General features: G+C 29.8%; 4 protein-coding genes across 5 annotated transcripts; 2 read left to right on the forward strand and 2 right to left on the reverse strand.

Annotated features, from left to right (window-relative positions):
• Positions 1 to 4,458: 4,458 nt before the first annotated feature.
• Positions 4,459 to 6,911, forward strand: LOC123299114. Of its 2 annotated transcripts, none has more exons than XM_044881351.1 (2): positions 4,459 to 4,659; positions 6,567 to 6,911. In XM_044881351.1, exons 1-2 carry the CDS (start codon positions 4,521 to 4,523, stop codon positions 6,596 to 6,598), a joined length of 171 nt encoding a protein of 56 aa, XP_044737286.1. In that variant the 5' UTR covers positions 4,459 to 4,520; the 3' UTR covers positions 6,599 to 6,911. The 2 variants fall into 2 exon arrangements, with proteins under 2 accessions (XP_044737286.1, XP_044737285.1); XM_044881350.1 differs by lacking the exon at positions 4,459 to 4,659 and adding an exon at positions 5,590 to 5,664.
• A 452-nt stretch (positions 6,912 to 7,363) lies between these two features.
• LOC123298762 lies at positions 7,364 to 12,461 on the forward strand. Its single transcript, XM_044880858.1, has 7 exons — positions 7,364 to 7,548; positions 8,480 to 8,703; positions 9,111 to 9,302; positions 10,146 to 10,370; positions 10,928 to 11,341; positions 11,808 to 12,055; positions 12,262 to 12,461. Exons 1-7 carry the CDS (start codon positions 7,364 to 7,366, stop codon positions 12,319 to 12,321), a joined length of 1,548 nt encoding a protein of 515 aa, XP_044736793.1. The 3' UTR covers positions 12,322 to 12,461.
• A 427-nt stretch (positions 12,462 to 12,888) lies between these two features.
• LOC123299103 lies at positions 12,889 to 18,097 on the reverse strand. Its single transcript, XM_044881331.1, has 4 exons — positions 17,953 to 18,097; positions 17,594 to 17,884; positions 16,217 to 16,466; positions 12,889 to 14,949 (listed from the first exon to the last, which is right to left on the reverse strand). Exons 1-4 carry the CDS (start codon positions 18,049 to 18,051, stop codon positions 13,460 to 13,462), a joined length of 2,130 nt encoding a protein of 709 aa, XP_044737266.1. The 5' UTR covers positions 18,052 to 18,097; the 3' UTR covers positions 12,889 to 13,459.
• A 2,274-nt stretch (positions 18,098 to 20,371) lies between these two features.
• LOC123299105 (general transcription factor IIH subunit 1) lies at positions 20,372 to 24,783 on the reverse strand. Its single transcript, XM_044881334.1, has 7 exons — positions 24,701 to 24,783; positions 24,468 to 24,642; positions 24,232 to 24,404; positions 22,819 to 23,186; positions 21,997 to 22,465; positions 21,360 to 21,767; positions 20,372 to 20,500 (listed from the first exon to the last, which is right to left on the reverse strand). Exons 2-7 carry the CDS (start codon positions 24,619 to 24,621, stop codon positions 20,372 to 20,374), a joined length of 1,701 nt encoding a protein of 566 aa, XP_044737269.1. The 5' UTR covers positions 24,622 to 24,642; positions 24,701 to 24,783.
• Positions 24,784 to 26,071: the final 1,288 nt, after the last annotated feature.

A 26,071-nucleotide genomic window follows, 5' to 3' on the forward strand; every position in this document is an offset into this window, starting at 1 on the left:
TTATCCATCAGTTTCAAAAGTTATAATTTTAAAAGATACACACATTGTTCAAAGTGTTTACACAACACATTTAAATATGTTATATAAATGTTTAGTTAAATATATTTAAATCTCAGCTAACAAAAACCATTTCATTTCCTCTTTAACTCAGACTCCAGCATACAACCAGCTGTCTTGTCTGTCTTCAGATTGAGCTGATTACAATTACACAAACTGGTGCATACTGGTGTCATCTGTTGTATATTTTTAGCATACTTCAATAAATACTGTAATAGACTGGTGGCCCACTGACAATTCTGGGAGCATTAATCAGTACCGTCTTTTATATTATTGATTTAAAAATCAGTAAATATGACAAGTCAAGTGATTTTTAGTAAAAATGGAATAAACTTCAAAGAAACTTAAGGTATAATTACATTAGAAATAAACTTATAAAGTATTTCACCACATTTTATAGAATGGTATACTTTTATTTATTAAAATAATATCTGCAAGATAAATTTTTCTGTAGTTTGGCCACTGAAATATAGAGATACTGGAACGCTCTCTAGCTCGCTAGGAGCGAGGAGACAGAGAAAGGAAATGACGGGTATACATGTCTTTCTCGTATGTATGTATGTCACATGCTTTCTTTATCAATGCGCATGAGCAGAAGAGTTAGAAAGAAACATGTATACCCGCCCGAATCATGCTGCACCGTCCTCGCTTACCACTCGTAGGGCGCTATAGGCAGTGAGCGTTCCAGTATCTCTATATTTCAGTGAGTTTGGCTTTCCTTAAAAAGGATTAAGAAGGTTAAAATTGTGTCCTTCTTCTTCCATAATCTAATGGAATAATTTTGATAGTCAAAACTGTTTTGCTTGTTTTATAAAAAAAAATCTCACGTTTGGGAATTTTAATATTTTAGTTGAAAGTTAATTTTTTAAAAAACATTCAAAAAATATTTATCACATATCCATATTTAATTTTTACACACACATTCCACATTCATATAAATGTATTCGTATATAAATATTTCTTTCTACCTACATTCTCGACTAAGATTTCTGATAAGTTCGTTTAATTCACTCACAGTCACAGATGGTTAGACTCTTAGATCGTTAGACTAAAGTTCGCGATATACCTTAAAATAGCCAGTTTTATTTTGCTCATTTTTTTTCATTTATACTACTTTGAATATATTTAATATTTCTTAAAGAAACAGATTTATATAGACAGGTAGCCTATTAATATTTACATAATTATAAATCAGAATAGACAATAGTAAACAATTGTGCAAGAATATGTTCTAATTAAAATAAAATATCTACCGATCTGAGATTTTTGTTACCCATGTAGCATCGGGCTTTTTTTGATTGGTGGATCAACGGTCTACAAATTCATAAGTTGTACGTCTTTTCTGCTTTGATAATTTCCTGCAAAATAATTTTTAGAGCTACTCAAATGAGAGTCTTTAATGAAATTTTTGTGAATATAACTAAAGGATAAAACTAATTTTTAGTTAATTAACTTATTATGTTGCTGTCATTGGATAAGTTATTGGTAGAAATATTGTTAAACCTTCTCGTGAGTTTCCATATTAGCCAAGAACTTTTAGTTTTCTGTCGATATAAAACGACAATCAAATGCTAGGAATGTTATTGAAAGAATTCCTAGAATTCCAACAAATAATATGAATGACTTCAGGATCAGAGTTCATATTAATTTTATGTATTTAAATAGGGTTCTTACAACAGCTTGCTTGTCCCAAAACCGTAGATATAGGTAGACTCAAATGACTTTACGTCATCATGCCTATTTACCTTTTCTGCTCCCAGATTTCTATTGCCTCACACATTATAACACAGAGAATATATCGGTATTTACTGATATAGTTTCTGTAAATTAACCCCATACTACAATAGTATGTGAGATAAGGAATCTGAGAACAAAACAGGACAAACATACTTGATGACGTAGCCTACGTAGGAACTATTTTGGTCTATAAGGTCTATAGTCATTTAATTGAAAACTAAACATAATTTATTCAGCGAAAAATACATTTTTTTAGTTTTTTCTTGATTAAAATAAAAATTTGTCTTTTAAAGAGTATTTTTGCATTGAAATGTTTTTATATCGAAAATTGTTTCAACTCTTACTTAAAGGAACTTTAAATTCAAATATTTGTTACGCATGCGATTATTAAGTTCAATTACAGACTTTAAAAAATTATCTATTTCAATTAAAATAAAAGTTTAAAGGGTCACATTTAAATGCTTACAATTTTAATTATGTATAAAATAAATCGTATTGTTTGTGTCTATATAAACTATTCTCGAATAAAAGATCAAAGAAGGTCAAGAAATTTTATTAAAAAATAAATAAATATTTTAAAAAAATTATCTATATTATAAATGTTATATGAAAAAAATTAAAAAAATTTTTATTTTAAAAATAAAAAATAAAAAAAATTTTTAAAAACATGCAGGTCTCAAGAAAGAAGAGTGGATTTAAAAAGAAAGAATTGGTTTGTATCCAAATAACATTCTCAAACTCAACATAGTTTCTCTCTGGTTTCTCCCCTTTAAGGATTGCAACTTGCAAACGACCTCTCAAGACTCGACAAGCCGCTAGTAGTAGTAACCTAAAAAAATTTTATATTTGTATTTTTTCGATTAAATCTCGCTTGACAAAAATTTCAACAAGAATTTTTTCTTTTTGCAAAATAAAAATCAGTTAAAACCTCCCCGGGCGGGAAGTTGTCAATTCGATACATTTATTTGTCTGTGTGTGCAGTGTGGCACGATATCTGCGCTATAATTATAAACCGATTTTAATAAATATTTTATATTGGAAAGGCTAAAAAAAGCGAAATATAAAATGTGATTCTAAACTGTATTACGATTGTTTTAACTTTTATTTAGACGCCAGCAGAGAAAGAAGCCATAAAAATTAAGGCTCGCCGTCAATTCAAAGCTGGTTACAGGCTTGTACTTAATAATATGTACTGGTATGATGATGGAGAAATAGAGCATGGATCAGTTTTTTTAGAAGAAAGTGAAAAGACAATTGCATCTAGAAGTATTAAAAATTTACTTTCTCGTCAAGTAATTATTTCTAGACATTTATTTATAAGTACTCAAGTCCTGTCTAACACAAATTTTCATGTTGTTCATTTTCAAAGGATAAAATTCTATTCAGAAAACATTCAAGCCTCAGAACTGATAAAGAAAAAATGTACTTGTATCTGCTGTTGAGTAACACGAAACTATTTCGACTTTATCCAGAAGTAAGTTTGCAGAAATTAATGTTATATATACTGAAATCATTTTATACCCTGCATATGAAATTTACGTACTCAAGGTATACGAATATTTGAAATTTAGTTTAAGCCTTAGAAATATCGAAAATAGTACCTAATAAATACAGATGAGCACAATAAAGTGATTCCGAGTTATCGAACAAGAAAAAGTTGAAGATTTGGCTTCATAAATCCATGTCGAGATTTATCAGAACTGAAAGAAAATAAGAAAATTACACCACATATGTTTTTCTGTTCAGGCTCCAAGAAGCATTCATAAACTACATGGCCCGATCAACAGGGGGAGGGGAGGATTAGTTTAAAAGCTACACTGAGCTATGTAAGGAGAGAGAGTTGGCAATGAAGTCTAGCTACATTATTTCCTCGATATATATTTTTTTTTACCACAATAAATATATAATTTCAATAGATATATTTAATTTCAACAAAAAAACTACATTCTATCCGAGAGGGTTGGGTCATAGTAAAGGATACGGTGGGCTACATGGTGGGAAAGGAGAGGTTCTGTTAACAAATATATATTTATATATATATTTTTTTTAATAAAGGAAGTTAGGATTGCAGTTGCTGCTCATATATACCATGGCTTTTTCGAAGCAGATAGAATGATAACCAGAGAAGGAGGAGAATCTACAACAATGTGTTTTTTAATTTCGGGTGAAATTAAATTATATAAAAATACTTTCGATCCGGTACTAAACACAAAAACTATGAAATTTGTTAAAACCGAAGGGCCTGGAGCAATTTTTGGTGAAATGGACATTTTAAATAATACACCCAGAAAATTCACTATATTTACGTCATGTAATAATTTTACATTTTAAAATTACAATTTAATTAAGTAATAATTAATTTAACTGAATAATTTTTATTCGTGAATTAGTCCAGTTGCTAATTGCCAAATTTTAATGGAGCACTTGAAGAAGATGTCTTTTGGGAGTTTTTATAAACATTAAACTGCTAATTATTCAGAAATGGTGAACTGTAACAAAAAATCACAAATATAAAAATGCTTAAAATAAAGAAACTTCTTATAAGGAAGATCTTGGCTACTGGAACTCAATCTCAGTTAGAGTTCTGGAGTTAACTATACCATAATCTTACCGATCAATTATTTTCTGCTTACAAGTAAAACCGAATTTTATTTTTAGCTCCAGTTGAATTCTTGTTTATAACAAAAGCAGATTTAAATAACGTTCTAGACAAAACTGTGAGAAATATGTGGAACACAATACAAGGGTATATATCACAAATTCCATATTTTATACAATATAATATGGAAGACATTCAAGAAGTTATTATTACTTCAAAAATACTGGAATTTGATTCCGAAGAAGTAATTTTGGGGAATGGTATAGGTATGTGTATTTTAATTTAAACAAGTGAAAACAAACAATAGACTTAGTTAATTGTTAAAATATCCTGTATAGAAACTACTGACTATCAGTGCTTGCACAAAAAATATTTCAAACAAAAAAGTTGTTTATTTTCCTACTAGCTGTGAACTACCCGCTTTGCTGGGCAACATCCCCACTTGCACCCCCGCCCTCCACATTTCCTTGCGTGGGATAACAGTTTTGTAATGTACACGTCATGCTCTTTTATTTGATACCCCACTTAGGTATATTTGTAAATATTCGATAATTCCTTCCCACTTTCTCGCTACACCTTTCTACCCTCCGAAGGTTAAAAGTAGATAAAAACAATAGATCTTTGCAGCTGGTTGTATATCGTGTCAATATTTGAGCTTAATCGATGCACAAATTTTTTAGTTTTTGAAGCTTACCCTTTCAACCCCTATTTCAACCCCTTACTCTACTATAATATGGATGTTTTATACATAAAAACCTTCCTCTTGAATCACTCTATCTATTAAAGAAACCGCATCAAAATCCGTTACGTAGTTTCAAAGATTTAAGCATACAAAGGGACATAGGGACATAGGGACAGAGAAAGCGACTTTGTTTTATACTATGTTGTAGTGATAGTGATAAGGAACATTTTTTACATTTAAATTTTTGTTCTATTTCTAACGGTTTACAAGACCCAATTTACCTATGTTGCTCATTTACGAGCTCAATCTCACTTAAGTGAGATTGAATCCATTTTCGGTTGTCTGTCCGTCTGTCTGTAAATGGACTCTTTAGGTGATTTTATGAACTCGCTTACACTAAAATTTTGTTCGTATTATCAATATTGTAGGTAACTATGGCTTCACCCATATTATAGTAGAAGGAAAATGTCGTCTAATTGAAACTTTAATGATAATTCCTGAACGGAGAACCACAGGTACATCATATGAATTATATTCTGGGGATATTTCAAAAAATCTACCCCCAAAAGTGGAAATACATTATATGCAGGTATGCACATATAAGTAAGCCTTTTTTTAATATACACAAAATTGAATCCTCAGCTCACTTAAAACCAAAATAGGAACCCTGATGCAAAACTTCAACTTCTTATACTGGCATTCTGAAAAAATTGTGAATAATGAATTTAGCTTTTATCCATGAATCAAAATAGTTAATGTCCCCATTGACTGTCAACGGCCATCCTAAGACATTAATGGTAGCATTAAGTTTTGATGATTAGAAGCCCATTTTAAAAACTCTTCAGCTATAGACCACAAGCTCATGCAGAGTTAGTATCATATACTTATGCAGACCTAGTATCCAGCAACGCCGTACATATATGCTAGTGCAGGGGTGAGGCACCAAGGGGTGTGGCATTCAATTCTCATCTGTAATCATCCTGCACCGCGCAAATACCATGGCTGCATTTTTTAAAATTATAATTCCACACCAAAAATTAAAACCTATTAAATTGTGAACAAATTTCTTTGTTTTTAAAGTTGAAATTGCCCATAACGACACGAGCAGATAACTGCTAGTATAATATAAATTATTTGATATAGATATAATGTGAATCTTGGAAATAAATGACAGTTTTTGAATAAACACTTGTGTTGCTCTGAAAATAGAGTTTATTTTTATAAATCAATTACATGAATAATCTTAATACTAATTACATAAAGGAATTAATTATTTAATTACCTGAAAATAGAGAAACGACAATAATGTCAATTCTCACAATGACATTTATTCCCTCTCGAGTTATCAAACTATATCTAGTTTTTATTATGATTTATACAAAAGCTATTTATACAAAATCTATAGTAACAACAATTAACATACGAACATACCAACCCGCGGTCAAGTGAGCGCTGGGGTAATTAATTAAAGAAATGCATTTCTTTACATAGATATGTACTATGAAATATGGAAGTACGTTTAATGTTGGTGAACATTTTGAAAATCGCACTGTTGTTTCAATAACTCCCGTAAAATGTTTTTGTATACCAAACTATTTGCTATTGAAACGAAATGTTTGGGTTTTATTAAAAGACCAATTGAATAAACATATTCCGTCAACACGACAAGTGTTTCACGAGTATATAAATCACCAAAAATGGTTGAAATATCGACATGATTTACAAAATGATATACTAGCCAAACACTACATTCCAAGTTACAACACAATTGAAAATTTATCACCGACAGTTCCCATTATTTTTGATAAATCTAATGATCGGCATTTTTAGATGAACCACCACATATCATTCTGTGTTAGTGTTTAAATATTCTTATTGAGAATGAAAATATAAAATAAATTTTTTTTAAATATAATACGTTTTTTATTTTATTCATATACAGAATACAATTTTTTTTTAAATAGAATCAACCTCTGTTACTAATATAGATAGTAATCGACATCTCTAGTGTTTTTGATAATCGAAAAAGTGTTTCCGATCATTGCAAGCAAATAAAAGCCAGATCAAAGTCAGGTACGAAGTACGAATTATTATCGCTAGTTGCCAGGTTGCAATTCCCAGTTTACTCCCAGTTATCAATACTTTTCTAGTTTATTCCATTGGTTCTTTCAATCGTTTCTATGATTACTAAAAATTTAAACCGACATGTTGTATTTACTTCAGATTTACCTTCAAATAAATGATTTAATGTGTAAATATTATCAAATTGAATTATAAAAACATACATCATGACTATGATTGTTTCCCCAAGATATAAGGCTAAAATCAAATTAAACGCAAAACCTTCTGAATTAACTAATATAACTCAAACAAAGCCACATGGCTTATCTAGTGTAGGCGGAAAACAACGAGAATTAATGAAAAAAGAATTAAAAAATACAATTGCTGCAGTTAGTGCCAATACTATTCGTCGGTAAGTCACTGATTGTTTCAAAACATGTAAAGGGGAGATTACGGTATCCGTGGCGCCACGATTTGACAACAGCTGGTCCTCATCAAATAAAGGGAGAGAATACTCATCAATTCGTTGTGTGCGTAGTCATGGTGGGGATAATAAAATCGATGCCAGCGCTTTAAGTGAAAAATTTTGGAGATAAAGTGGGCTGTTATGACTAATTTGCAATTATTTACATGTTAATGATATAGAAACTGTCAAATTAAAATGATTGAAAAACACTAATTAATTAAACTTAATGCATTAAAAATTGTGAAAATAAGAAATCAAATTGTACAAATATTATTTTTCAAATGTTAATTATCGTAATTATTTATTTAAATTTGTGAAACAAGAATATTAAATTTTAAATGTAAGTTTTCAATGCAATCCACACAATTATATATGCATCCATTAATTCTATAATTAAAGTAGTGTATCGTTGTCATGGAAACGAAATTCACGCTCGGAGCGAATATATAAATATTAAATCATTCCTAATTGAGGTTTTTTGTTGTCGTTGTTTCTCTTCTGTGGAAATATGAATATGACAACATTTAAGTATCTTTTTTCATCATTTTGAACAATTTTGCACGTTTTAGATCAGTTGACAGTCAGGTAGGATCTAAAAATATGAGCATATCTTTCAACTAGCCAAAATAATTCGCATACTTCTTTTCAAAACATCTTCCTAAACTTTTTTTCAAAATTCAGAACTGATTTCGAAATATTAAAAGTGGAAATATCAGATTATCTGATTTTCAAAGATAGATTGCGAAAAATCAATCCTTAATCTTAAATACTACGAAAAACATGTTTTTCATAATGAGCCTATATTTAGTTAAATTTTACTAAAACCATTTTTCAGTGTATTCGATGTGTTCATCTTATTATTAGTTTTTTCCAACAGAAACAGAATTAGATATAATGAAGCCATTTGTTTTGAATTGGATGAAGACGGCTATTCACTTACTGCCGATTATATTCGAAAATTGATAGATTTAAATGAAGAAATTCGTAATAGCCATGGGCCAGATACATGGATGTGGATTCAACCCCAATTAAAAAATTCGAATGATCAATTAGATATATTAAGTCAAGGTTTAGTTGAAGCTGAAAATGCCAATCGACAAGGTAAAAACAAGCTCTATTTACTAATGGTAATCGATATTAAGCTGACCATATTTTCATGGCCTGATTTAAGAGGGTCAGCCGGAAAAATGCCCAGAGTGGCAAAAATGAGAGCGGTGGGCGATTCCACGGGGTCTTCAGTTTTTCTCTTAAAGTATTTTCTAAGGTTATTCTTTAAAAAAAGATACTTTTGCGTCTTCAAATCAATACAGATAGACAGACCAATATATTTTAAAGTGGTGTTACGTCTTACAATTTTTATATATATCTCCTAAGAAAAGAACTCGCACCCCACTGACGAGGGCTTCGCAAAATATATTTTCTCACATAAAATTTAACTCTTTCCCCGCCACTGACAGATGACATAGTCTTTCGTCTTCTAATGTATAAAAAAAATTTTTTTTTTCTAGGAAAAAAAATATCTGAAACTGAGTCAATTTTAAAACTTGCAATACATTTCATGAACATGCCAGAAGCATGGTGGTGGCTTGCTGAACAATTATTTTCCGAGGCAATACAAATATCAGAATCACTGAAAAGCGATGGTGGAAGATTATTTGCAGTGGTACGATATATATTTGGACGATTTTTATTTTTACAATGTAAGAATACACTCAAAGAAGGCTTGCCCCACCCTTAAAAATTTACGATGTTCAATATTCCAAATTTTTATCAGTTTATTGAGCGTGGACTTCAAGCTATCAAACTTGTTTAATAAAGTGATTCCGCGATTGTTAACGTGATAATTATAAATTCAACATTTTCTTTGCATTGAATTCTTGAAGTGTATCGCGCGCATTATAACGGGAATTATAAAAAGAACATTAAAATATAATTTTTGAGAAAAGTAGATCAAATGTTTCTCTTAACCGCTATCAATTTTATACTTCATTTAAGAGTTGAGTATATTGTGATATACAGAGATGGGAAAAGTTCTGTATTTGTCCTGATAAACCCTTTCAAATGAGTCATCATTCGACCACCCGGTACTTTTAAGCAAAACGTAGTTTGCCCCCCCTGCGTAACCAGTGTTGTCGTGGAAAAATATTTTAGTCGTCTTAAACTCATAAAAATTCTTTTCAAAGCCCTTTTATCTTGAAGCGTTTGAAAGTAATTTGAAGGTTGGCGAACTTTTTCTCATCCTTGTAGGTTTATAAATACTTTTATATAACGACTATACTAACCATGCCTGAAACTGTAGATATTTGGCTGAAAAACTGAATAACATTGCAACACCTTTTGTATCTTGGAGAGCAGCGAAGCACCTAATCCCTTAAATAACACCCTGCATTCTAAATGGTTCATTCTATAATTTTACCATAAAATCGCCTATATTAAATATATATTACACAATTGTTGTACCTACGTGTCCCATAAAGTAGCATTTCCGTTTACAAAACAGTCTAACTTAACTTTACATTATACTACTTTGATTATATTTATAGTGAAAGATCACAAAGCAGCTTTGCCACATTTGAAATTTATAAGAGACAGATCGTCAGGTACTTCATGGAAAGCAACAGAATTGGATATTCCACAAGATTTAATTTTCAACGAAAGTTGTGGTCTTTTAGCAGAAGTATTGCTCACATTTAGCGAAGAATATAGAGAAGAAAATCTAGCAAAAGCGTTACATCATTGCAAACTAGCATTGAAACGTGCTAAAGAAAGTATAATAAATTAATATTATTTTCAGTAGATATACCATGCAAACGGGCTTAAATATCATCCTTTTCGCATAAGCACTATAAAGTTCTTTGTATCAGCAAATCGATGAAACTATGACCTATTCCTGCCCTTTGTAATTATTTTGTGTTATGATTCAATATGGCTCCGCATAAAAACCAAGCACTCTAACGACAGCTACAGCGAATGTTATCGTAAAGTAGTTGCAATATATTTCTTGTTAATGAACGAATCATGTTTAATAAGAAACGAACAACGTTTACAAACTATCAAAACAAAGATCAAAGTTTCAGATTTTTAATTAAATCCACATTTTTTCTGAAACTTTCTAAGTAGTAGTAAACATGTCCTATACAATGTAGACCCTACCGTCAAAAGATGGTAGATTTATCGTTGTACATGTTGTCATCATTCCAACCGAAGAATAATTGTACACAGCAAATGCCTCAGAATTACAGAAATGGTCAAGTCACACAAACATATAAATAACGCGCAAAGCTACCTTGAGAGCAAAACTTTATATTTAATATCATGGTTTTAGGTAATAAACCGGAAGTTATAGGCAAAGTATATCTCCAGTTGGGCTTATTTAATTTGGAAGTCAATGAACCAACTGCTGCTTTACACAATTTTGAACAGTATGTAATTGTTAGCAAGGACAACAACAATTATCCAGGTATATGTGACGGATTTATACATGTTGCATTAGCGTATACAAAACTTGGGAGAGCAACAGAAGCTGAACAACATTTAATGGATGAAATAAAAATTGCGTATGAAAATAATTTACGGTACTACGAAGCACAAGGGCATCGATATGCTGGTGAATTTTATTTATATCAGAATTTACCAGATAATAGTTCTGAACATTTTACTGAAGCTTTTCGAATTTTTAATTTCACTGGAACTCATACTGAACAAGATGAAATGCGTTGTTTTATGGGTGTTGCTAAAGGTTATTTATATTTAATGGAACTTTAATACAAAATTTTACACAGTAATCATTCAAAAATCAACAAAAGTAACCAATGTTTTGTTATCAATAATATAAAAACGGTTAAAACAAATGCGCAAAAATTGTTCTTTCCGCACTTATGGTCGAGGAACGTTTTTTTTCTTCAATTTAGTTCGCATAAATTGCTGAAATTATGCAGTTGCACCGAAATGATTTTTATCAGCCAAATAATAAAACGTCTTTTTTTATTAAACAAAATATTGCAAAAAGTAGTTTGTTTTAACATACGGTAAGATCCCCGATTATGTATAAATAGTATTAAATCAAAAATACCCTTGTCCAGTCAAAACTCCAGTTATGAATATTCAATGACTTTCTAATATCTTTGATAGTTTCGCATTTAATTAAAATATTTAAATTTTCAACCACAGTAATGTTTATAAAGCTAAATCGCTATCTTTTACAGGAAATGCCTTAATGAATAATTATACGAAATTAATAGTATGTTGTGGTCGCCATGACAAAAAAATGAGACATCTAGCAAAATTGTGCCATTGGAAAGGACATCGTGAGAACTTTTGGTCAAATATACATGAAGGGGACTTATGGAATAAATCAATATTACATGGGTCGTATCAGTCAGTTAAAAGCATCACGCATATTGAAGATATTGTTGAATCAATTATAGAAACTGCACTAAGATTTGCAATTGATGTAAGATCTTCGACTTTTATATTTTAAATGCATGGAAGGTAGAAAGTAGAGAGAACAGATTAAAATAAATGACCCTTGTTCCAAAAAGTATAAGTAAAGGTCTTCTCTTTTCTATTTATTTCTACTATGTTTTAATGAATAATTATAGAAATTAATGTTATGTTGTGTTAAGGGATTGCAATAATTTCAAAATATTTTCATTTTAGCTGCCAGCCACGGAAGAGGCAAGATATGAAGAAGAGGGTGCTTTTCTGCATGAATCATAATTTACCTAATTTTTATCATTTATTGGGCTTTATTGTAACTGATTTTTCAATGCCGTTTTCTTAATACATTTAATTTATTTGTACCAATAAAAAACTTACTATATCTATTTCGCAATAAATAAAATAACAATTTTTACAAATAGTATGCTTCGAGTTCAGTTTTCCTAAAATGAAACTATTCATTTGTGCGGCATTTTAAATTAGATTATAAAAACTAAATATTTAAAATCCACCTTAACATCTTAAACGTGAAACGTTCTGAAACGTAACTATTCGACTACTCGGTATATTTAAATAAAAAGAAAATTGATGGCGTGAAAATAAGACACATAAATTAAACATAATTAGGTTAATGAATAAATAAATATATTAAATCGACTAAATATTTATTCATTCTCAATTTATTTACGCTTAAGTAATTATAAAATCTGATAAATCTTTATTTAATCACATATTTATTAATTATAAAATTTACTAATAAGTTTACAGAAATATTTGATTATTTTTTGTCAATTTTGCAATAAATCAGATTAACAACTAATAATTATTACGATTAAAATGACTTCCTAAAAGTTAATCTATTTAAGGATGAAGTTTTGCTGATTTCGAGTTGAGATATAGTTATTATTTAAAATTGTCTACATAATATATATATATTTTTTCTGACACATATGAAACATCACAAAATAACTTAAGTTAAGAAAATGAAGTGTAGATGAAACAAAACAATTTATTTACAGTACAACAACACTGGGCCACAACAACGTCACTCAATTTAGAGACCTTAATAAGTAAAAATTCCTTATAGCCACGACTTCTTTTAATGAACAGATTTTTAAGTTAAGAGTTAAAACTGTTTATTGTGCTCATAAAATGCAGGTTAAAGTGGGAAAATCAATATAATGGATTTTTCCAATTTTTCGATATGACCCTCTCACTCAACGATACCGTTAAAAGAACTTTCATTTCCTACACATTATGAAATTATAAGATACACCGCCCCGTGTCTATATTTGTGGTTATGGTCTTTTTAATTATTTATACAACCCAAGAGATCACTAATTTTTGGTCCATTAAGAATGATAATTTTGAAACCGTCAATATTAACTTTTCATATAATCATCGATCAACAATATCTTTACGCATCTAATTCAGCAAGTTTTTGTGCAACCGCACAAAATTGTTTCTCTTTTATTGGAGTGTTTAATGCTACATCTTGATCGTTATTTTCATTTTGATTTGAATCAGTTTGTTCCGTTGTAGTAATTTCAACATTACATTGAACTGCATCCGAGTCAGTATTTTCATTTTCGTTATCATTATGCTCCACATCCACAGTGTTATTTTGAATATCACCATTATGTTTACTTCCAACAACTTCTTCATTTAGGCAAACTACGTCATCGTCATCATCTTCAATTTCAATTGTGCCATTTTCAATATTCGTTTGCGATTTTTCAATAGCCTCTGCATCAGTTTTTTTTGTAGTTTCTTTTTGTTCATCTTCAGATGGTGAAAGCCGCAAATCAATAGTCTCTTCTGGAACCGAACTATCATCATCGCTTATTGCTTTCGATGAACCTTCAATTGGAGTTTTTACATCTGTATCGCTTGAAGATTTTGTGGCTGAGGAAGAATTATTTTCTGATTCTAATTTCTTTTGTGCCATTCTTTCTTTCACCCTTTTTTCAATTTCTTTTCTAATCTCATCAAATGAAGGATTTCTCTCTGGTGTGATAAACTCATCGGTATCATCTTTGGGCGAATCCTTAAAGCTTATATTTTTCTTGATCTTTTTACTAACTTTTGCATTCAAATCATTGACATTATTATCCATACGATGTAATATTAAATGTGGTAAACCAGCCATATAATTCTCCAAACATGAAAATCTGCCTAATCTTTGTTCATCTTCATCAATATAATCGTCGTCAGTTGACGATGATGTCACTGATGCAATATCATCAGATACACGTTTGTTAATTTGTTTCTTATCAAATTGTTCTACATTATGTAATAAAACCATAACGACCTTCTCTTTATCGGTTGAAAAAGCATCGTATGAATGCCGATTGATTCCATAATCAAAATCTGTACGATCACTTACGGGTGATTTACGTGATGGTGAATCGATTTCTGGTCGAGATGATCGTATTTCCTCTAATTCACTTTGAAAAACCCTTTTTGTTTTTGGTACAGCTTTGGGAAATTTTCGTGCTGCAGTAAATTTTTTTGCTGATTTTGTTTGTGTAGTTGTCGGTGAAGTTGTAGCTGACGGTGAGGGTTGTTGTTCATTTTCGACGTCGGATGCTATAGCTTTAACCCGAACAAACTTACGTTCCTCTAAACGCTTTAATACTTTTTCTGGTATAAAGCTAGTGCTTAAATCTACATTACAAATTGTGTTTAGCAATTTTACATCAGATTTTATGTGTGGTTTTAACCATTTTTTTCGATGATTTGTAAAATATGTATTTGCTGGTTTTAAAACATTTTCAGTAACATTTTTCTCAGATTCCTTAATGGAATTATTAGTATTATTACGCCCACGTTTTAATTTTGTAGTTTTTGAATATGCGTCTGCATCACGAATATCTAATTGCAGTTTTCGTTGCAATTTTTGTAATTCTGAAAATAAATGTTTGTATTTTAGGTCATGATTTATTATTTTGAATAAAATAAAAATTATTAGCAAAATTTGTGTTTGATTTATTTAAAACTTCATTCAAGATCATTTGGCATAAGCAAAAATCAAAATTAAATATCACTGGTAGAAATTGCACATCCAAAATGAAATGTTAAAAATAAAAAGTCTAAAATAGCTATCATTCAATAATAATTAAATCAAGTGGCTTCAATCAGATAGTTTATGAGTCGATAAAAATCTTAATATAACTCGTCAAAATATTGGACAGTTTTTTGAAAAATTAATCACAATTCTATTGCTAAAAGTCGAGGTTAATGCTTCATTTGATATTAAAACAATGCAGACTCCACATGTACAAAAAATTTTACTGCCTCTACTTACTATTGCTAAAATAAAAGATATACAGTGTGTCCCCGGATAGACGTAACTATACTTGTAAATTTTCTTATTTTGCATTTTAAGAAAAAAAATCATTCTTTATAAGAAGTTTTGCTTATTTTGAAAAGTATGTAGATATATTTAAAAGTTCTTAATAATGTACAGGATAGCCAAAAATTTGGAATCACTATTTTTATTTTTGGTAAACGAGTTACTTTTTTTAGTAACATTTTGCCAACTTTTAAAAATGAAGGGCAGTTTACCCAAAAAAAAAATATTGATACCAAATTTTTGGCTACCCTTTACATTATTTAGAAGTTTTAAATATTCCTACATTCTTTTCATAACAAGCAAAACTTATTATAAAGAATGACTTTTTTTCTTGAAATGCAAAATCACAAGACGATTATCATGTAAAGCAAGGAATGTAGCTAAATTTTGCATTAAAAGTCAACATAACCAATGATATCGAGTCCGATTTATGCAGTTAGGTCAGCGAAAATTGAACTTCTTACATTCGCGCTGACTAACGATATCTTGTTGGACTTTTAGCTGATATTATTCCATGAAATTTTCCATGAAACACACCATGGAATTTTTTTTTGAAATTGAATACAAACTAGTTTCATCTAACTTTGAAGTTTTAGCGTTCTTAATGGAAGCTTTTATGTCCGAATTAATACATGTGCCCAGCAAAAACGCCAGATTTAAATTATTTACTATTTTTATTGATTAGCTTAAATTTTACGCATTGAACAAAAGTATACTTCAATTTTCCACAATTGATCTATAATATTTTATATTTGTCATTTTAAGTCACTAAAATTATGAATCTGGCAATTTTGTTGGACCATTCAAAATAACTATTACTTGTATTTTCGCCTTGATTTTCTGTTCCAGTTTCGCCATACTCAATACTTGTATCACTTTTTCGTTTTTTGTTTGATGATTTCATTCCAGCTTTTTCTTGGTTAAGATTGAGTGATAACTTTCGTTTTTGTTTTGGAGATAATTTCATTTCAGAATTTTCTTCGTTAAAATTTTTAGGAATTGTTAACTTTATTTTTAAAATAGGTCTTGGATTATTTTCTGATGTTAATGTTGAAGATGTTACTTGATCCTAAAAAATTATCATAGATTTTACAATTTTTTAATGATATCTCATTCGGTTTTTTTTCGGTTTAGGTTAGGTTAGAGTGGCTGTCTTGGGGTGGGACACACTTAGACCATAGGGTCCGTTGTGATACCGTAAATGGGTTGGCCCATCCCTGGCCACTTTTCCATGAACCATTTGGAGTTGTTTAAGAACATCAGGAGAGCTTTGACGTCGACTGTCTTTAGGTCGGAGAAGTCGTCAAAAGCTTGCTCAAGTGAGTCCATCTCCTCATTGTAAGAGCTGGACAGTGAGAGAGAAAATGAATTTTTCCGGTTTAACTACGCATTTGTTTTGAATTTCCAATATTATTTTAGCTGTGTACGAGCAAAACCCACACGAGTTTTCTGGGCCGAGATTATATCAGTCACAGATATCATACTATATGCCGTTTTTCACTAGCACTAGATCTCCACAATCACCCGTAATCAGAGAGACAAATTTTCAAATGACTGCATGGATAAAAATAGGCAAATAGGTAGCAATGGACCATCTACCAAATTTTGAGGGCGTATATTTCCTCTTTATCCGAAAGTAGGTGATTTTCTGTGAAGTGGTGGATAGGCCCATCGCTGCATATCTGCTCATGTTTCCCAGTACGATCATGTTGAAAAATGTCTCCCTTTCTAATTGGAAGTAGGAAATCGAATCTTATTGCTTAAAACTTTCACTAAAATCCATTTGAAAAAAATAAAAAAAAATAAGGGAAAATTTTGCTCCCCAAATTGTTCGAATTAATCATTTTGAATGTAGAAGCTAGTAGTTCTTAGAAGCTAGTAAAGTAATTTCAGCTTGACATTCGTAATGAAGTAATTAAAAAGATATTAATTACTAAAATAATGGTTTAGTTGAAATGTCCAATCATTAAAGTTACGGAAGAAAAATATTTGAACCAAATTTAAATTTCATGAATATTACCTATTTGAAAATTTTAGGAAGCAACCAACACTTTCTGTCACTGGTTTTCAGCGATTTAGAACCCTAAAGTGTGTAATAATAGTTGAGTTAAACGTTCTCGCTAGCTAATCACATTTTAAGCCAATCAGAATTAATGCTTACTCAGCGAATAAATTTGTAAAAAAAAAAATACATACCTTAATTACAATTTCATACTGTTTTTTCAAATCATACCACAATTCTGTCAAGTATAAACACCGATAACAAACATTTCTTAATGGTAGAATAGACGATTGAACATTGCAGTATTGAATTTTCTCAGCAAATCCATCTTTATTCTTCTCGTTTAAATTGAACAAATATAAACTGACTTTAAAACAAATTGAACACAAAGCTTGTTTATTATTTTTAGTTCTCTTCAAAGATTTGAGAAATGTTAAAATTAATTCAAATTTACCAAAACAAGAATTGCACACATCTATCGGCACCTTAAAAAAAGGGGTAGGTTGTATTAATTATACAAGAAACATTGAAAAAGAAAAACAATATTACTTACGTTTTGTTTAAAAACTATTTGTACATCTGACGAATCGATTGGATTTAAATTATTTGAGTCTTGTTTACAAATTAGACATATTTTACTTCTTGTTACCATCTTTTTTAACCATCAATTTATACATGCTAATAAACCAATATAACCCACTAATTACATTACAGAATTTTATCTTTTAATTTAATTTGTGCAATTTAATTCTAAAATCATTAAATAAATTTTGAATCACATGCAAGTAAATTAAATTACAAGCATTTAAAAAGTTATTCCTTATCCATCAATTGTTTCGATTTATTATAAACAGGCAATATAGAAAGGTTTGAATATTTTTTCAGATTTTCACTTACTTGAAAATTAAATATTTTAATGAAATTATTATTTATTTTGTAGTATAGTATTATTAATAATACACTTGCTTTCTTTGTAAAATAATGTATTTTTTTAATTCACAATACCATTTACCTGTGAATGTATCTACAGTTATTGTATGCATTCTCCTTCTCCATTTACGTCAATTTCATTTCATATTTGCGTCAAATAATTATAAAGGTTCATTCATATGATGATTACGGTACATATTCGTAGCGGTGTTAAAATAGCGTAAATAATTTTGTGTCAGTTCGAGGAATCTTTTGAATAACCAGACCATTGTAAAAGGGAACTATGAATGACAACGAAGCTCATTCTATGGAGTCCATTGGTTTCTTAACATTCATCTATTTATTCAACGCCTGCTCATAAAAAGTTTAAACCTGTTATCGTAGTTCTTTTTTAATCTTCAAGTTATCGCATAGAAAAATGATTTTCCCAATATAATTTAAATAGCAAATTTATTATATTTTTTAATGAAATTTAAAAAAAAAAAAAAAGTTTTACGCAACTTCTCTAAAATGATAGTAACATTTTTCGAAAATATGTAATAAAAACTTAATTATGAGAGTGTCGTAGAATAACTAATTTTTTTTAAATTAAATTGACTGGAGCCGTCTCTTTCAAAAACATCTAATACGTAAATTATACTGAATATATAAACGCAGTTATAATTATAAAACTCAAATACTAAATCTTGGAATGATTACATCCTTTGTTTAGTTACTTCAAGTCAATAGTTTTTAAATACACTATACATTGGAAATACCTTTTAGAAAGTCATAAGTAAATAATAGCAATTGAAAAAATTTCCCACCGAGAGGGAATCGAACCCTAGATCTTTTGTTATCGCAGCAAACGTCTTCCCATTCAAAACATGCATATTATTTTAATACTGCATTAGACTTTTATTATTTTTGTATGGAGCACATTACCCAAAAAAATAATACACAAAATTATGAATAATATACTATATTTTATATGAATAAATTTTTTAGCATAAGTGAACTGCCTTATAAATACAACGGTATTTGAAAAATCAATAACAAAATTCTACCAATAATATCGAATTAAAAATCTATTTAATTTGTATAATGCGTACCAGGCTTTATACAGCTCTTAGTACAATAATGTTGCAATGGAAAAATCAGTATAAATTAACATACAAAATTTTCTTCTATTACTATATTCTACACTATTAACCAGGATAAGCTCGGAGTAGGCAAGTCAAATAGTTTTCCTAAAAAGTAAAATGGCCGGATGAATCTTCTCTTCTATTTATTTAATTTTCCTATATCCATGATTTTTTTTCCATTTAATTAAACAAAGATAGAGAGGAACTGTGCTTCATTACAGTGTTTAATTTGGTTTAATTCGTTTAATTAGCGTGAATTCTGAACGAAGGAATAGCAAGGATGTATTTGAGAATTGAGATAGGAATAATGCCATAGATAAAATATAGGAGTGGGAATAATGCTCTAGAGCCTAGAGCTCTAAAAGGGTTTTATTTATAATTAGTAATTTGGTACCATTTGCAACATCCACTCCCTCCCTTATATTACCGGTGGATCACGTTGTTTTTCTCTAAAAACAAACGTTTTGTATCGGCATAAAAATTTAAAAGAACTAATTTATACTTATTTTAAATATGAAATTAATACTAAACTTGTTCTCAAGGTTATAGCTATTGCAGTACATATAATTTTTAAACATTGTTACCGTCAGATGATTACAAATTAGCGTACTTATACAAGTACCTATTTTACTACTGCAATTTTGTGTCTACGTGTTTAAATCATTTTTAATAATGTTTCCAAAATTTCGATACTTTTTTCCGGCTTATTCACTGTATTTACAAGGAATAATGACGAAAAATATCAAAATGACTGAGTCCAATGTCTATTTTGTAATTAAAGATCAGTATTTTTTGGAATATAAGAAGAAATGATGAGATAATTAGCACAATCGATTGTACTTATTTACTATAATTAATATTTATTACAATTGTTACAATATTCAACAAAATAATATTAAAATAACAATATTATAATTATTATCTATGAGATAGTTGTACTTTTCTTTGTTGCCAAGTATTAAATTTTCTATATGCTGCATTCAATAACTGATTTAAATGTACCGTCAAATGTTGTGACAATGGTGATAATTCCCTTAAAATACGATCCTGTTCAAATTAAATAAAAAAGTAAAAATTAAAATCTTATTCGTTCAGTTGCTTTTATACAAAAGACACATTTTATACAAAAGAGTCATTGATCGATCGTAAAATCGTAAGAAATTAACGCGTGGATATCGAAATATAATTTTTATATTTATATATTATATTTATATTTCGATATAATATATCGAAAAAATATTTTTTTCATTTTTTGAACCATTCTTGCCCAATTGCAGGCCTTATACATATGTTTTTATAGGCCTTGTGGTATTGACTTCATGCTTGCAATTGATAGAAACTTCTAAAATCAGGAAAATTGTCATATTTCCTTACAAACACAACTCGTTATTTCAATACTTATGCCACTTGAAACCCTTTGCGTCTACCGTTTTCCTATACTTGATTTTATCATAAAATTTATTTAGTAAACCGACAAAATTATAACTATTTTGAAAAAAGAAAATCATTATTTCGATATGTAAGCCACGCGGAAATCTCGCCAATTTTCCTAATTATTAATATCTGCATAGATTCTGGGTTTTAAAATCAACTTGTCGTAATCTGACGATAAAATAATAGATTATTTATTCAAAAATTTCTCGAAAAAAATGTTTAGCGGGTGTCACGTGATCGTTAACGGTTTGAACTGTTAATGGTTTTCAAATTCGCACTGGCTTTTTCAGAGTAGATTCCACAATTTACTTTATCTCTTCGCTTAGATTCGTCAGTATAGAAATCGGTGTAGGGCCTAAATGTAGCACATTTGTGATAAAAATAAGTTTAACTAAATCAACTTATTTTGAGCCGTACTCCGCGTTGTAGAATGAGAAAAATGAATATCTGAACAAAATAAAAATAATAATACCTCAAAAGGTTTAAGCCTTGCAGCATGATATCGATGTAATGCTTCATGCATTTTAACAACTTTCTGTTCTAATTGTGGTGTTGTTGGCGGAAACGATGTCCAGAAATGTTTTAATAGTTCACATAAACCCATATACAAATGACGCACTTCATTTTCTATTTCGCTTGGAACTAATTGTGCTAATGATTGTTCTTGAAAACCTCGCATTAATGCACCACCCGGACTTAATTCACCTAATGCACTCACAGCAGCACCACTATTTACGATAAACGGTTGACGTGTACAATTATTATTTGTCCATGATTTTGTTTCATCTAGAATTCGATGATGTAACATTTGAAATTCATTTACATTTATCATATTATCACTTCCTTGATCTGGCATTGGACCATGTAAATATCGTTCCACCTAAAAAGATAGCTTTTATACTCATTTACTCTTCAAATGACAAAAAGAATATTACGTCGTGCTAATCTTTGATACATCGTAATTTACAAGATTAAGTAATACAAACAGCAAAGATTTTCTGTAGAAAAAATCCTTTGCTAACAATCAAACTAGCTGTTAAGAGTACGTGCCTAATGGGGATTTTTTTTATTGAGAATCGATTTGAATTTTTTTGTAATTTAATACTTACTTTTGATAAACTAAGATTTATCCTATTCGAATTTGTATCATTATCTGTTACTTCTAAATCATCATAAATCACTTTCTCCTGTATTCGAGCTTTTTTCGATTTTGGCGATGAGACACTTTGAACTGATGTTGCTACTCCATTTGTTGAACTTGGTTTATCTTGTGCCGTTGTTGTTGAATTCGTACTTGATGTAATGCTATTTGAATCTAATGGTTTTGATGTGCTAAAATTTCCTGCTTTTAAAACACGAATTGTGTGTTGATTAAATCGCTTCAACATAGATTGATGTACTAAATTCCCTGAGCCGACGTTTTTTTCTGTATCTTCGACTACAATTTGCCGATCATCAAATTTTGTTACATCTAATAATGGATCATCGACACCTGTAGTAATATCACGTTTTAATTCTTGGTCATCAAGTTTACCACACTCTGTGAATATATCCTTGGTTCCAGCATTAATTCGATCCCTATGGTTTAAAAATTTTTTTTAACTTTTTTAAAGTTGAAATTTAAAAAGTATGTCTGGTTTCGTTTAAATGGACTCCATTAAAAAGAGAGTGGTTAAGTATTATTGCCATGTAACACTTTCCAATGTTAAGAGTTGATTTTTGCCACTTATCTGTGGCACTTATTGGCCGTAGGATTATAAATTATCGAACATTAAAGATCTCAACAAGTACATGCGGTTTATACTCAAAAGAAAATTTCAAGGATTTAACTACAATGGTACTTCGAATAGAAAAGCTTCTCTAGTCAACTTATTTTGACTTTGTGAATTAATGATATACCTCGTATATTATTTGAGATGATGAATACTAACCTATGAAAATAATGAGATTGAAAGAATTTCGTCCAAAATTCAGCTTCAGTCATTTTCGATGGAACATTTTCAATATGTTTTTTATGTACAGTTGGATACGTTTTAAATATACATTCAATAATATCTGGTGTTAAATTATATTTTAAACCATTACAGCCATCTGTTTGTGGTTTTATTTCAGCTAAAAATGCACCATTTACACCAATTTCTTGTTTTGGTTGTGATTGTGCTTTTGTATATTGTTGCGCATGCTGCGACCAAAACTCTTCACTTGTTACCACTTGTGTAATAACTAAATCTTTATATAATTGTAATAATGCCGGATTACTTGATAATAATTTATTTTTCTCTTCTAATTCACGATCTACCTATGTTTATTAGAAAAAAGAAATTTATTTTTAAATATTTTCCTAATATTTCTATCACATAGTCACTCTCTAGTAATATACAGGGTGTCCCATGACTTGATGGCCATAGTTTAAGAGCGTTTTCTCTTGATAATTTTATTACGTCACACCTTGAAGGGGGAGGAGGGTATCATTCGAATGTGACATTGTGTGACAAGGGGCAGGGGGGTCAAAAGCTTTGTGACATCACATTTCAAAAAAATATTAAACATTTACTAACGCAATCTTCATTAAATATCTTTTTAATAAGGGCGTCGTAACCATCGGGTGCAGCTGTGGCTCAAAGAGCTTAATCTTCGATCGTCCTTCACTGTGATTCAGTCTCGATACTGTGGTTACAGTGTAGGACCCGGAAATCCTAATTCGGATCCACGTTCAACAACATTTGATTAAAAAGTTGATTTCATTAAAGATTATTCAATAAATATAAGAATAAATGGAAATATCTATTTTTTTTAATATAATTTTTCGATAAAATTGGAAAATGTGTGACGTCACGTCAGAGGGGGGGGGTTCAAAATGTGACAACTTGTGACAAGGACGGGAGGAAGGTTTAAAAATTCCAGAAATTTGTGTGACGTAATTTATGGATGGACCCTAAACGGAAATAACAAATATTTTACTTTCCGCACTGCTTTTATATTTGTTTAACAATTATCGTTTCCTATACATTAAATGCAGCTAAAAACCAATCTGATACGATCAGCTTTTACATTAAAAAAATCGCATTGAAATCAGGCTATCAATTTAGAAGCTATAATTTCACGAACAGTCAGAATCTTCAAACTTATAATATTTTCTTTATCGAAGATTAAAAACGATATAAAATTAATATTGGATTATCTTATCTATCGATCTTGTTATTTATTTTGATATTATCCTGCATATTTATTTTTAGAAAAATTAGAACTTGTAACGAATTTACCAGAGCTAGTATTTCTGTTCAAAAGTCTGTATCGATCAGTGTAATAATTTAACTAATTTTTGAATAGAAAATATAAATTACCTTTCGCTTAAACTTCGGTAACAATGATTGTAATAAATCTTTAACACGATCTCTATCACTAACTTGAGCTGCATGGCCCGCTTTATTTGTAAAATGAAAAGTTGAAGATGATCCATCGTGTAAAACAACTTGTAATTGTATTTTTGGTTTACCTTCCGGTGAGATTTTTTGCACTATTTTCCAAAACAAAAAAACATATCTGTATAATATGTAAGTATAAAATTTAACATACATACTTTTTATATCCTGAAATTGATGCGATACTGAAACCGTATCTCGATTTTCCAGCATCCAAGCAATCCTTTGATCCATAACGTATAATGTGCCATCACCTTTTTTGTAACGAACTTGTGGAACTTGAAGTAAAACATCTTCGCTATGTGTTGCCATTATTTGATTATCTTTTTTTTACTAAAAATTTTTTTATTTTTTAGTGAAAATAAATATATTTTGAAATTGAATTGAATACCTGTGAACCTGTTTAAATTTAGGTTATTTTTATGTATTTGATTGGGCCATTTAATGCCGATGATCGTTAATAATAATAGTCTGTCAAATGACTAACGAGGTGGTGATTTTAAATAGCTTTCAAATCACTTTTGCACTAAATAAGTCAAGTACAGTTCACACTAGTCACTGCTAATCACTATCAGTATCAGAGAATATATGATATAGTCTCTGTCATTATGCATATTACATATTTGCAGATGTTGTCAACGGATGAACTAATTTTTCTTTAGTTTCTTATAATTCAAGAAAATCTGTTTAGTTTGGACTGATTCCAAGGGAAAAACTGTCCTTTTTGACGTTTTAAAAGCTTTGTTTATCTCTCTTGTATATAAGTTCAGGATAGTATCTAAGAAGTGCAGCCTATTGTAGCGCCAATTATGCAGCACCTTCGCTCCTTTTATAACACTGATTTTTGCACCAATGTTTGGTTTTTTTGTAACAAGGGTTTTTGTTTTGTTTAGAAAAACGAACTAATGAACGAACAGCTTTAAATATTTCTTTTTGAAAATATATCTTGATAAATTTTAGGTTTTTTAAAACCTATAATCATAAATATGTATAATTGAAAACATTAAAAATTAAGTTATTTTATAAATATACATGTAATGAAGCAGGTTTACCGTCGCGCCACTTACGTCACGTCGTTGTTGCATGTCACTTAACGTTTCTTTTTACGCTATATACCGGATTAATGGAGTCTAACCTTTAGATCTAGTCAGCACAAGCTGACAGACCTGCTGTAGTAAGTTAGAAAAACAGGAAAGTTGGAAAATAATGCATTAGGTGGTATATAAATAACCATTTTTTTTTAAATAAATGAATGAATGAACTTGCAAAATAATTAAAGATATCATAATTAAAAATGAAGTGTTAGAACATACTGACAGTGTAAAAATAAAGCAGCGAAAAATTATTTTCATGTGATACCTGTGATGAAGCATTTCCTTTTTAAAACAATTTTGTTAAACATTAACGAATTCACACTGGAGAAAAACTATTGTCATGTTTAAGTAAAAAAAATTTGATAGTCAATCAAATCTCAACCATTTTCGTGTGATAAATGTGGGTAGTAAAACATTTATGCAAAGAAATATAGTTATATAAACGCAATCATACTGGTTAAAATCCACTTGTGATATTTGTAATAAAAAATTCATTAAAAGCAATTTCGTTAAACTTTACACACTAGAAAAACCCCCATTTTCTTGTGATACTCAATAATTGAAATAACAATAATCAACAGAGCAGTTTAGGACAGATAAATTCGAGTTAAAATGAATTCAAAAAAAACCATTTTTGTAGTAAAACATTTAATCACCAAAATAGTGTT

This window comes from Chrysoperla carnea, chromosome 4, assembly GCF_905475395.1.
Source record: "Chrysoperla carnea chromosome 4, inChrCarn1.1, whole genome shotgun sequence".
NCBI classification, from domain to species: domain Eukaryota; kingdom Metazoa; phylum Arthropoda; class Insecta; order Neuroptera; family Chrysopidae; genus Chrysoperla; species Chrysoperla carnea.

Excerpts from the sequence above, each read along its gene's own strand:
- LOC123299103 (XM_044881331.1), bottom strand. The coding sequence starts at position 18,051 with ATGGTAACAAGAAGTAAAATATGTCTAATTTGTAAACAAGACTCAAAT. Across the intron at positions 17,885-17,952 it reads AAATAGTTTTTAAACAAAAC|GTGCCGATAGATGTGTGCAA; the intron begins GTAAGTAATATT and ends CCTTTTTTTAAG. Across the intron at positions 16,467-17,593 it reads AGTATGAAATTGTAATTAAG|GATCAAGTAACATCTTCAAC; the intron begins GTATGTATTTTT and ends ATAATTTTTTAG.
- LOC123299105 (XM_044881334.1), bottom strand. The coding sequence starts at position 24,621 with ATGGCAACACATAGCGAAGATGTTTTACTTCAAGTTCCACAAGTTCGT. Across the intron at positions 23,187-24,231 it reads TACCGAAGTTTAAGCGAAAG|GTAGATCGTGAATTAGAAGA; the intron begins GTAATTTATATT and ends TAATAAACATAG. Across the intron at positions 20,501-21,359 it reads CAAGGCTTAAACCTTTTGAG|GATCGTATTTTAAGGGAATT; the intron begins GTATTATTATTT and ends TAATTTGAACAG.
- LOC123298762 (XM_044880858.1), top strand. The coding sequence starts at position 7,364 with ATGACTATGATTGTTTCCCCAAGATATAAGGCTAAAATCAAATTAAAC. Across the intron at positions 7,549-8,479 it reads AGTGCCAATACTATTCGTCG|AAACAGAATTAGATATAATG; the intron begins GTAAGTCACTGA and ends TTTTTCCAACAG. Across the intron at positions 12,056-12,261 it reads CACTAAGATTTGCAATTGAT|CTGCCAGCCACGGAAGAGGC; the intron begins GTAAGATCTTCG and ends TTTTCATTTTAG.